Raw genomic sequence first — 11,639 nt, 5'->3', positions numbered from 1 at the left:
TGGCCAGACGGAAGCTGGCAGCAGTGTTTTGCGAACACGTTGGGGGCAGTTAGTTGCGATTAATACTGCGTTAGCACGCTGTGCGCGACTTCTCCTAAAGCACCCGATCCCAGCGATGCGCTTCTTTCCAGATTGCCTGACAGAAGGCTGGCAAGACCTGCAGAGGTTATTAAGGCAATCAGGATCTAAGGAATTACATTCTATTTCGGGAAAGGCATGGGAACTCCTGTGTTCGTGTTTGTTTAAAAACAGGGCAAGAAAATCTTTGGCAACTGTAAGAGCGATCCTGTCTCCAGAGCAGAGCAGGAGCATGCATAAATATGACAGATGGCAGAAGGATGGCGGACTCGTCTGCACTGCGCGCCCCTGCCACAGGGGGGCGCCTCATTTTTCAACAGGTGTGGCACAATTTCGACTCTGCGTTTTGGGGGGGGGGGGGACACTGTCGCCAGCACCACGGGAACAGGACCTAGTTCTAGTGTTTTTATACATTAAACGGGCGGCGCTCAATGGTCTTTGCCCGCATCTGAGCTGATTTCTTAGTGTTTCTGTGGCATCTGTGTGTCTGGTTCGATCCCTGCTTCATCCCTGGGATGGAGGTGTTGCAGTAGTGTGGAGGCAGGCGCAGGCTGAAGTTGTCTCCGCTGCATCGTGATCTAACGTCAAGCATGCGACGAGCCCGGTTTTAAAGCGTCCATCCTCACGCTGCTGACATTAATATGCGCTTCTTGGTCCACCATTTAATCCAGCTGTACCACCATTTTGTCCTTCACTTTTAAAGAATGTTACCTTCTTTTCTTCATTAACATTCTTCATTAATTTCAGTAACTGGCAAGCTCGTAACACACAAAACAAAACAGTCACTTTCTGTAAGAATAGACTGTACAGAGGTCAGTTTGAAGAGACACTAGTCATTTCCCTGGATGCACATGACAAACATTGCACTGCAACACACAGCAAGAGGACGACTTCCGTTTAGCATGGACACACTGCATTAACAGCCAAGGCAAGCGGACGGCTTGGCCTGCACTGACAGCCTCTGACTCTCTGAGCGTCTCGCCTTGAAGGTGAACTTGGCACGCGCTAGCACACAGAGTACATCTGCTGATATGTTTGGAGGTCCTGGAGAGCGTACTGGGGGCCTGAAACGGGACAGGGTCCTTCTGCAGACGCCCGGGAAACGCCGCCGTCTACCAGCTCAAAGGATCGTGGGACGGTTAAAGGGATTGGCCAGCTCCACCTGGCCCCTCCCCTGCAGATAAATAAATAAATAAATAGCAGTGCCTAGAGGGACCAATGCTCAGTCTGCTCTAACACACGCGTGAAAGGGCACTTTGGACGTAGTGTGTAAGGTTGTGGTCACCGCTGGCGTCAGCCAACGGCGGCCCAGCACCGCGCATGAGAAGAAGCTCCATGCGGTCACTCTCTCAGAGGTGTGTGGTTTTAATACGGCACCAAAAATCCACAGAGGAGAGGGGTGAGCTCACCTCTGAAGTAGTGTTATCAACAGAAGGCAAAGGGAGGCCACAAGGCAACGCTTAACGGAAGCGTAAGGCAACGGAGGGGACACCCCCCCCCCCAAATTATTCATACAACAAAACACGGGTCTCTGTGCCCCACACCCCCTGCTCAGTCTTCGGCTCCCTCTCCCCAGTTATGACACAAAAAGCCCAGATTAAGGAGCCCGGTTAGCGCAGGTTGTCCCTCAGTCCCTCAGTGTCACTGTCCCAGCCGTCCCTGCGGGGTGTCCTGCCGCGGGGGTCAGTAGCGGCCGTAGCCCAGGCCGACGGGCACGGCCACCCCCAGCCCCAGGCTCTCCCGCAGCGCCCGCAGCTGCTCCTCCCCCAGCCGGATCTTGTCCTCCAGCTGCCTCTGCTCCACCAGCAGCGCCGCCTTCATCTTGACGAAGTGGCTGTAGTCGCGCAGCTGCTCGGGGGTCAGGCAGCGGCCCAGCACCCGGCACACGGCCTGCTCCCTGCGGTCCACGTGCTCCTTCAGCTCCTGCGCCTCGCCCAGCTGCACCTGCAGCAGCTTCTTCTTCTCCAGCAGGGGGAGCTGCGGAGCGGGAGAGAGAGGGAGGGGGGGAACGCTGTTAGCGCGCGCCGAGGGAGAGGGCCGTGGTGCACAAGAAGGGGAAGAGCGTCAGAAAAGAAGGGGAGGGAAAGACGGAGACAGGAAGAGGAAATGGCCGGAAAAGAGGCGAGGTAAAGAGAAACGGAGGATGCAGAAGCAATGCCAAAAGGAACACCCTTTTAACGTTTTACTGCTGCAGAAAGAGTCATGCAAACCCTCCACATACACACATATAAACACACAAGTAACCCTGAAAGAGCGAAAGAGGGAGAGAAAGAGAGAGGGCAAAGAGGAGAGCAAAGGAAAGGGAGCAGAAGGAGAGAGGGCAGACAGGGAGGAGAAAGGAGAGAAGGACAAAGAGAAAGCACAGGATAGCGAGAGGGGGAAAGAGCACAGGGAGAGAAAGAGAGAGGAGACAGAAAGAGGGAGAGAGGAAGAAGAGGGGTGAGAGGGCAGAAGGAGAGATACAGAATGAGAGGAAGGAAGAAAGAGAGAGCGGAAGAAAGAGGACAGAGAGAGGGAGAGAAAGGAAGAAAGACAGAGGAGAGAGAGAGAGGGAGGGAGGGGACACGGGGAGAGAGAGAGAGAAAGAGAGACAGAGACGGAGACAGAAGAGGCGCTGCCCCGCTCACCCTCTCGTGGTGGCTGCACTCGGAGCCCAGGCAGTCCAGGGCGCTCTCCACGCGCAGGAGCCGGCCGGACAGCGACAGCAGCAGGCTCACCACCTTGTCCAGGTCCCCGATGAACATGCGGTACTTGTCCACCTCGTTGGGCTTGCAGACGGCCAGCACCAGCGCCTCCACCTCCTCGCCCAGCTGGGCGTTGGCCCGGATGTCCTCCTGCAGGCCGCGCTGGGCCTCCCGGAGCACCCCCAGCTTCTTCCGCAGGCTCTCCATCAGCTGCCGCTGTGGGGGGGGGGGGGGGGGGGGGCACCGAGAGACATCAGGGTCACCCCCACAAAAAGTGCCACAAGGGCACTCCAGCTGCACTCCCCTATTCTCCTTTGCAACCTGATATGAGACCATCAGCACATTCCTCCCTTCTTTCTGACTGACCACAGATCAGTACAACTGAGTGGCATAAGGATGGAGGGAACAGCTTGCACAGGAAACCCTGTTTCTGCTATGTTACATATCAGAGACATGAACTACACGCATAGCCTGATGACAGGGGTTATCAAAATCTGTCAATGTTTGGACGTGAGAAGGAGGATACCATATCATAATTTTGAAAATTATGATAAATGTTGGACTCTGAATAGGATAATTAGCTGCAGTCCCAAAGTCTGGCATTACCTTGTAGGAGAGCTCCTCGTCTTCAGCTTTGTCATTCATCTCTGACAGTTCCTTCATCTTGTTCAGGAGCTGGGATTTAGCAGCAGAGGTACTCTGGTAGGAGGAGCTGCCGGAACCGGGACCTTGAGTACAAGGAGGTCCCTGCCTGGAGCGCCTGCAGTGGGCAGAGAGAGGGAAAACAGAGGGCTGGATGAGTTGAGGCCTGTGGAGGGCTTCCAATATCAACTTCTAGGTCCTTAAATCACATTATCCATTTCATGTCTTAATTAGAAAATTAACCTGGCCCCTCTGTAAACCTATGGGACCATTTCCCACTCTTTGGCGCAGTTATCAGACGACCTAAATAAGGCTCACCTCTCCAGGGTGTCCACGCTGTGCTCCAGGAGGCTGTGGCCGCCTCTCCAGGTCTCCCCGCGCGCCTCTCCCTCTGCGCTGTGGGGAAACAGCTCCCCCATGAGGTCAGCCCGGGACCTCACCCCAGAGTCCTCCACCAGGAGGGCCTCCACCACGGAGCCGCGGGGCGTCCTCGAAACGGCCGGGGGAGGGGGCTGCTCCTCGGGGAGGGAGTCGATGTCCGTCTCCAGGACGGTCACGGGCTGGGCGAAGCACTGCGTCTCGGCGGCGATCGGGCCCTCGGCGACCCCGTCGCGGAACTCGTCGATGTCGGTCTCGAAGGGGCCGTTGAGCTCCTCCCCTGCGGGGGCGGGGGCGGGGGCGGGGGCGGGGCAGGCCGGGGCGAAGCGCTGTTCCCTCTGCTGCTGCTGCTCGCAGTTTACAGAGAAATAGGACTGAGGCGAAGGCGGAGCCAGGCGGGAGCTGCCACCGACGTCCGCCGCCGAGACCCCCGAGCCGCGCCGACTCCCGCTCGCAGGGCCCCTGTCCCACTCCGCTGTGCTCCGCCGCGTCACGGAGACGGGCGCCAGCGCGGCCGGCCTGTCCTGAACCAAATCCGCCTCTGGCTCTGTCAGCCTGGAACGCAACATGCACACAAACCACAAAGCACGTGTAAACACAGGTCCGCTGGCAGCAACAATCTCACTACAACAAGGCAGAGGTGGAAGTGAAAGCTGAGTTTTGATTTTAGGCCAATACACTTCGCCTGAGGGTTTTGGCCTGAGGCTGGATCTGAGGGTTTGTCATCACCTCTCTACAACTCACAGAAAGCTGCACTTCATTTCAGCTAACCATAAGTGAATAGACAAGCTACGGAAGAAATAAGCTGCAACAACATCGGCTACACCATAAAAGTAAATATAAGAACAAGATACTTTAAATCAGTCAAACAAACTTAAATATTCATTCTCAGACAAGCAATCTGTTGTAGACATACATTATTATTACTGCTCTGCAGCAAGGATTTATAGACCTTATGTTGTGGTTCTGTCATGTATGGAATGGTAATATTGGTAGTACTGGTATATTGGGTAGTGTGTGAGGGAGAGAATCTCACCTGGTGCAGGGCTCTGCTGGAGGCATGACCGTGCCCTTCAGCCTGGGCGGGTTCGGGTGCTGGAGCGGCAGGCTGTGCTCTTTAGGGGACGGGGCCACGGGTCTGAAGGCTCTGAGAGTGAAGGCAGGGCCGCTCTCAGGCTCCTCCCTCGCCGGGGGCAGGCTGTGAGACCTCGGCCGGGTGGCGTCGGGGTCGAAGGGAGGGCGGGCGGTGCTGTTGGGGTAGAGGAGCCCGGAGCGCTGGGAGGAGGGGCCGTCTCTGGGCGGCGGGGAGGAGGAGGCGGAGGACGGGAGGTTGTGGTAGGACGCCGAGAGGAGGCCCTGGTGGGAAGCCCTCCTGCGGTGGAACTGCTCCCAGTTGGGGGGTGGCGGCCGTGGCGGCCCCTTCTTCTTGGGCGCGGCGGTGGTCTCCTCGAGCTCGCTCAACGTGGGCGGCGTGAAAGCCGCCATGCGCGTGCACAGCCGCTGCGCGTCCAGGCGGATGTCGCTCTCTGAAAGGGCGCGGCCTCGCTGCGGGTACTGTGCTGGCGGCTGCAGTTCCTCCACGCTGCACACAGACAGCCTCTCCGGGAGCCTGGAGTCGCCCTCTGCTGGCTGGAGGTCTCTTCTGCACCGTCCATAATCCCTTTACAGCAGATATGAGAAGAGAACACATATTTTACCATCTATAACCAGGCAGCATAGGAAATAACCTTTAAAAACATTTAAGCAAGAACATGCCAAATATGAAATGGGAGAGGCATGGCACACTCTCAGCTTTGGAACGCAACTAAAAACAAGTCATAAAAGGGAAAGATTGCACATGAAATTATCGGCCTTTTCAAATTGCCCTAAATGACCAATCATGCGGTGCTTAATGGTAATCAGACTGCTCGATGGGAAACTATTAGGATGTCTCTGGGAGCCAAAAGTGAAGTGCCTTACCTCTCCGTCAGACTGAACTTCCTGTTGAGTTTCGTTTGTTCCCTCTCTCGCACAGGATATGCCTGCAGAAGAGATTTGCCATGTTACCCAAGAGGGGAAAAAAAAAACATGCAGAGACCCGTGCGAATTGTCCCAACAATGGCAACTGTATCGAGGGCCGCAGCTATTGCAGATGGGTGTAAATTCCGATAAGGTGGCTAATTTTGGACACCTGTGAGAGCCAAGAAAAGCGCACTTCCAAAATGATTCCATACGTCTGCAAGTTTCCAGTGATGCTGAGCCGAGGAGGGAGGGGGAAGAAAAACGACACTGATGCAAAGTCCCAAAACACTTTTATAATATACACATTCTGTATCATTTCAAAGGAGGGGACCGGTTCATGAACTCTTAGATATTCCATGCATTACCCAGCATTTAGCCTTCTGGGTCCTTTAAGCAAGCCATTTTTTACTATGTTCTGCACATCTGGCAGCGTTAAATAGGAATTGGATTCTTTGGTGGAAGTAAAACATGTATCCAGCGGTTAGCATCGCGGGACTCTGCCGACGGCCTTCGTCTGAAAACTACTGAGGCAGTGAATATGGGGTTCTGGCCCGGGTGGCAACCGGCCAGGAAAAATACCTTAAAAAATCGGCTATGAAAAGTTACACCCGCAATCCCACAGGGATCGGCTTACACAGGAAGCAACATCTCGAGTTTTTATAAACAGAGATAAGTTCGACAAAAAATTCACAGTAAAGACTCCTCGGTATGCAGCAAATCAGCAGAGTGACTTCATCACTGGTTACAGCTCACTGCAGTGTCACGCTTATGATCGAGTTAATAATTCTTTGTGAATTCAGTTTAACAGAGTAAAATATAACCTGGGGGGCCTTTTTAGGAGGGGAAAAAAGCAATGTGAAATGCATTTTACAGGGAGTGCAGTTGATCTCGGCGAATGAGTCAGGTTCGGAGCGAGGGCGTAATCGGCTTTGTGCTCCTCTGCTCCTGCTTGTGTTAAGAGCCGCAGCTGCGAGACGCTGGCTCTCTCCTGGCTCTCTCCTGGGCCGATGCTGGCCAGCCGTAGAGGCCGCGTTGTGAGGCTTGCGTGCAGATCCAGGCAGGAACACCCTAGGATCACGGCCTGGGTCACTGATCCATAAAATCCCACTATATCCCCTGCTACACCTCCAGCCCACGACCCCAGCTATCGTGTAATCTGTGGAGAAAAGGGGTTGAGGAGCTGGGTTTTGGGACTGTGTAGGGTCGTGTGTATGCGAGTGTGCGGCCAGGTGTCACTCACCTCGGTAGGAGTCCGGCTCCTGTGGTCGTAGCCCAGGCGCGAATGGTGGTTGTCCTGGGAGGCGGGGCTAGGCACCAGGTGGAAGGCGGAGCGGGGGGAGCGGGGGGAGTGGGTGTTGTGGTGTTCGTACGGACACTGGTTGGGGCTAGGAGTCCTGCTGGCTTCGTCAGACAGGGGACGCTGTTGGGGCTTTGGCACCACGGGGCTATGCACTCTGTCTCTGCAGAAGTCCCGTTCGGGGTCCCGTTCGGGGTCCGCAGAGACCCTGTCCCGCCCGCTGCTGCTCACGCTCTGCCTCCTGGCCTCCGGGGGGCCGTGGGGGGATATCTCCGGCTGAACGCCCCCCTGGTAGGAGAACCTCCTCCGGCCTGGCTCAGGGGCGCTCTCAGGTGCATCCCGCTGGGCTGGACGCGGCTGAACGCCGTGCCTCTCTGGTCTCTGGCGGCGACTCGTCAGGCTTGGCAGGTTTGAGACGGAGAGACTCCTGATGGTCTCCTCAAAGAACCTCCTGCGGTCGGCGAAAGGAGGGATGTCGCAGTCGTCCGATCGGGAGGAGGAGCGGGAGACGGATGTGACGGCCCTGCCCGGCTGCACCGCGGAGGTCACCCCCCCGATCCCACCGCTCCTCTTCTCCGAGTCCAGCTCCGGCTGCAGCTTCAGCTCCGGGGTCCAGCGCCACCTCCTGGCCTTCCCCGCCAGCGACAGCTCGTCCGATCGGCCAGGGTCGGCCGGGCCAGGGCGCTGAGAGGCCTGCGGGTGGTCCCGCGCGCTGTCAGGGTCTCTTCTCCAGGGGACAGAAGGGGCCATGACGTGGAGCTGAGGCGTGGAGCTGGAGACCAGCCTGTTGAGGGGGCCGGCGGCGCTCGGGGACGGGGCCCGGTAGCGGCGGGCGCGGTCGGGCTGGGAGGGCAGCGAAAGGAGGCGGGCCTGCGGCTCCGGGACGGCCTCCCCGGCCTCCTCCTCCTCCACCGTCTCCTCCCCATACAGCAGGGCCCCGGGCCCCTCCCGGCTCCGCTGCAGCTGTGCCTTCTTGCGCTGGATCTCGTTCCGCAGGTTGGTGGCGAAGCGCTCGCTGCGCCGGCGTGACTTGGATGAGCGGTGCTGCCGGGACGAGCCAGGCTTCGGCTTCGGGGCCTCGCCCCCACCCCTGCCCCCTCCTTCTCGCACCTCCTCCAGCAGGGTGTCCATGCTGGCCGACCCGCTGAGCCCCCCAAAGTCCCTGGACAGGATGCTGGATTCAGAAGTTGAGTCGGCCCCCGCCGATTCCCCTGGCACGCTGACGGAGCGGCCCCAGGGGTGCGGGACCGGGGACGGGCCGGGGGCGGAGCCCGAGGCATCCACCTCCACCTGAGGATCCTCCATCTCTGAGGGAGCCGCCGAGCCCGGGGTGGAGCACCTGCTCCCGCCCCACTTTCCCTGGGGCGCGTCGATCGGCACGGGGCTCGCCGGCTGCTCCATGGGGCACAGGAGAGATTTGGACCACTGGCTGCAGGGGGACAGGGTACCATCCGCCCGGGAGCCAGACAGCTCCAGGAGGCGGAGCTGGGCTGACAGGAGCTTCTCAGGGGCGCTGTGCCGGTGGCCTCCGAGTTGGTGCTTGTTGGTGGGTGGCAGGAGCTGGTGTGCAGGGGGATCCTCACTCCTTCCCCCTCCCGGCGAGGTCTCTGTTGGAGGGGGGCTGGGGGTGGGAGAGCCGCCCTCCGGTGTGGGTGGACGTCTGGACGGGGCGCCCTCCTTGGGGTCCAGGCCCCGGTCACAGTCGCGGCAGGGCTCCAGCTGGGAGCTGAGGGTGTAGTACTGCTCCAGTCGGCTCCCCTTGCAGGCCGCCTCTCCCCAGGACTCGCATGGGCACCCTGCCGCGTTCTTGGGCGCGTCCTCCGCCGCGCAGCTTGTCAGGCTCAGGATGTCGACGGGGGCGGAGGCGCAGCGCTTGTCGGCGGCCCCCGGGCGGCCCCGCGTCGCCCTGAAGCTGTCCCTGCGTGCGGGTGGCTGCGGGGGCCCGCTGGGGGGGGCGCCCCTCTCCTCCTCATAGCTGTAGGAAGACGGCCTGGCCCGGGCCTCGGAGCGCCGGGACAGGGACTGGGTCTTGGCGGCGCCCTCCTCGGGGAAGTCCCCCGCCTCATTGGTGGAGTGTGGGCAGCGCCCATCGCCATAGCGCCCCAGGCCGTGCAGCAGGTTGTCCATGGAGCTGGCCTCGTCCGGCCGCAGGGACACGGTGTAGTCGGAGGTGTTGGAGCTGGCGGAGAAGGAGCTGTAGGCCGAGTCCCTCTTGTTGTTGAAGATGGCGGGGTCGACGGGCGACAGCTGGCTCTCGTAGTAGCCCTGGCTGGGAGGGTCCAGGCTCTCCATGCTGCCCAGCGAGCTGCTGCGGTCGGTGCTGCAGTGTCGGGACAGCTGGCTCCACTGCATGGACAGGTCACTGCACAGACAGAGGACAGGAAACAGGCTTTACACCGAGTGAAAGGGCAGGCCTCACCAGGCAGGCGTGTCCCACCACCCTCCACCATTATAATACAGTAATTAGGACAAGCAACAGCAGGATGACGTCTGTTCTCTGGCTGGATTATGATACACACTTCATGTTTCTTTCGAAGTTTCTACAACGGCTTTTGTTGTAGCACTTAATCATAAGATTTGTGTAATTTCTGACTTTAATTTCCCAAATGAACTATGTAATTCATGTTGATTCGGGGAAAAAAAGAGGTAGTGAATAGATCAACAGATAGGGCCAGCCAATCACAGTTGTCAGCAAAATACTATACAGCCTCAGTTCCACCCATTAAAAAAAGATCACTGCCCCAGACACAGGCCAAGGCCTCCAACAGCAGCCCTCACTACTAAATATTACAGATGTTGGGGCTCCAGAGTGGCTCAGTTGGTAAAAGCGCTCGTGGGATGGGACCGAACGTCGATCATGACAAATTGGACATTCCAGAACTGGGGGAATTAGCCATTCCAAATTGGGGAGAAAATATAGCTTATAAAACAGCATAGAATTTGTTTAGATCACTTGAGTGAAGAAATCAAGTTTTACAAAATAAAGCACAAAAAATACATCAACACAATCGTGAGACAATACAGGGCAGTGATTACAAGTGATATACAGGCACTAGACTGCATGTTTTAAAGATTTCTTGGTATAATTACAAAGAAAATACCCTACACTAAAGCTATACGATAAAAGCTGAAGCTACTTCGTACATTTGTACACGACTGCAGTTGTTTTAGTATAAGAAATCAATTTCTTACCACAAAGATGTTGCAACATTTCCAACGGGACATTGTCCAGAACAGCCAATATTTATTTAAGTTATTTATCCAAGTCTCATGCTATTTGTTATCAATTACTCATAAGAAAAGATTTCCAGACTTTGCCCTCTTTTTTACCAAAGCTCACGTCTCATGGATTTGAGGGGGGTGGTACAACATGCTTCAGTGCAGTGATTTCTTTGGCAAACATGATCTAGGCCTCAAACTGAAGGAAACGCAATGGATACAGTAAAGACAGTGTTCACTGAGTGAACTGAAAGCTTATTTTTAAACTGCAGCGAAAGCAAGTTAAAAACACCAGTAATAGCCAATCTTACAAATAATGTAGTCTTGTCAGACATCAGACTGAAACCTTGGGAAACTGCCGGAACCTTGTAAAAAAACAAATCCAGCTTTGTGTAACTGGTCCCTGATTGTAGCCAGTTATGAATCATTTAAAGTAATGGAGGAAAACAATATAATTGATATCCATCCAAATATAACCACCACCAACCCAGCAGATTTAAGTTAATGTAGTGCAGAAACTACATGGAGAGCAAGTAACAACTAAGCTCCTGCATACAGTATTTTAATAAACTGAGATATGTAAACGTAACCCATGGTAAAACTGTCTGCTCGTTCCCTACACATACAACTGTACAGTGTCAATTTAGAATCTCGTGATTACAGGCCATTGGGGTTGCTCTTCAAAAAGTGTTTTTGAGAACTTCTTTTATTTCTTTTGATTATCAAGAAAGTGTCAGTAATTTCAAGAAAGGCAATTACTGCTTTGTGTGATAGCAGCCTAGAATCCCTCCCTAAGTGCAGGGAACACTTTAAACGTTCCAGAATCATCAGTCACTGCTGTATTGTACTAGGGACAAAAAGGTTTTTTAAGCTAGAAAATGGTTTCTAAAAAAAGCTCTTTATGTTCTCATTCAGGCCGTTTTATTGGTCATCTCTGAAAAAATAATGCCCAGATGACATTCTGAAAGTTATGGTGGCATCCCGTGGGGCGCGTGTTGACATTAGACATGAGATCATCAGCTTCCTCTCGATTGTTTTTCTCTGGAAACTCGTCAGGAACAAAAATCCACCCCCCCCCCATCGCGAACGTCACCAAGCCGTTTTGCAGCGCTCTCGGCCACCCACGCCTAGACCATTCCACAGTGTGTGGTATCTGCTTACCAGGCTCTTTAGGTAATCCCAAAGCATTTCCATATACATTTAAATCACTGAGTAATGTGTTCAAGTGTTCTTGAACTCATAAAGCTTAGCCATCCGTGTAACTCTACGCTACTTATTGAAAGTGAACTCAAGCTTGCACTTGAGTTGCCCTCTCTCATTACAGTGCTATGCGGCCATTG

The 11,639-nt window shown here is 55.4% G+C and overlaps 1 protein-coding gene across 1 annotated transcript in view; it reads right to left on the bottom strand.

Annotated features, from left to right (window-relative positions):
• Window positions 1-428: 428 nt before the first annotated feature.
• The window catches only part of shroom4 (shroom family member 4), a 44,542-nt gene continuing 33,331 nt past the window's right edge, over window positions 429-11,639 (bottom strand). The window contains exons 4-10 of the mRNA XM_036548164.1: window positions 7,024-9,442; window positions 5,742-5,803; window positions 4,819-5,442; window positions 3,723-4,337; window positions 3,369-3,522; window positions 2,706-2,978; window positions 429-2,055 (exon numbers count right to left, since the gene is read on the bottom strand). Of these exons, the coding sequence (XP_036404057.1) occupies window positions 1,762-2,055; window positions 2,706-2,978; window positions 3,369-3,522; window positions 3,723-4,337; window positions 4,819-5,442; window positions 5,742-5,803; window positions 7,024-9,442 (4,441 nt within the window). The 3' untranslated portion in view covers window positions 429-1,761. The remainder of the gene's footprint in view (window positions 2,056-2,705; window positions 2,979-3,368; window positions 3,523-3,722; window positions 4,338-4,818; window positions 5,443-5,741; window positions 5,804-7,023; window positions 9,443-11,639) is intronic.

This window comes from Megalops cyprinoides, chromosome 16 (genome assembly GCF_013368585.1).
Source record: "Megalops cyprinoides isolate fMegCyp1 chromosome 16, fMegCyp1.pri, whole genome shotgun sequence".
NCBI classification, from domain to species: domain Eukaryota; kingdom Metazoa; phylum Chordata; class Actinopteri; order Elopiformes; family Megalopidae; genus Megalops; species Megalops cyprinoides.
This window is presented reverse-complemented; position numbering and strand designations above follow the sequence as displayed.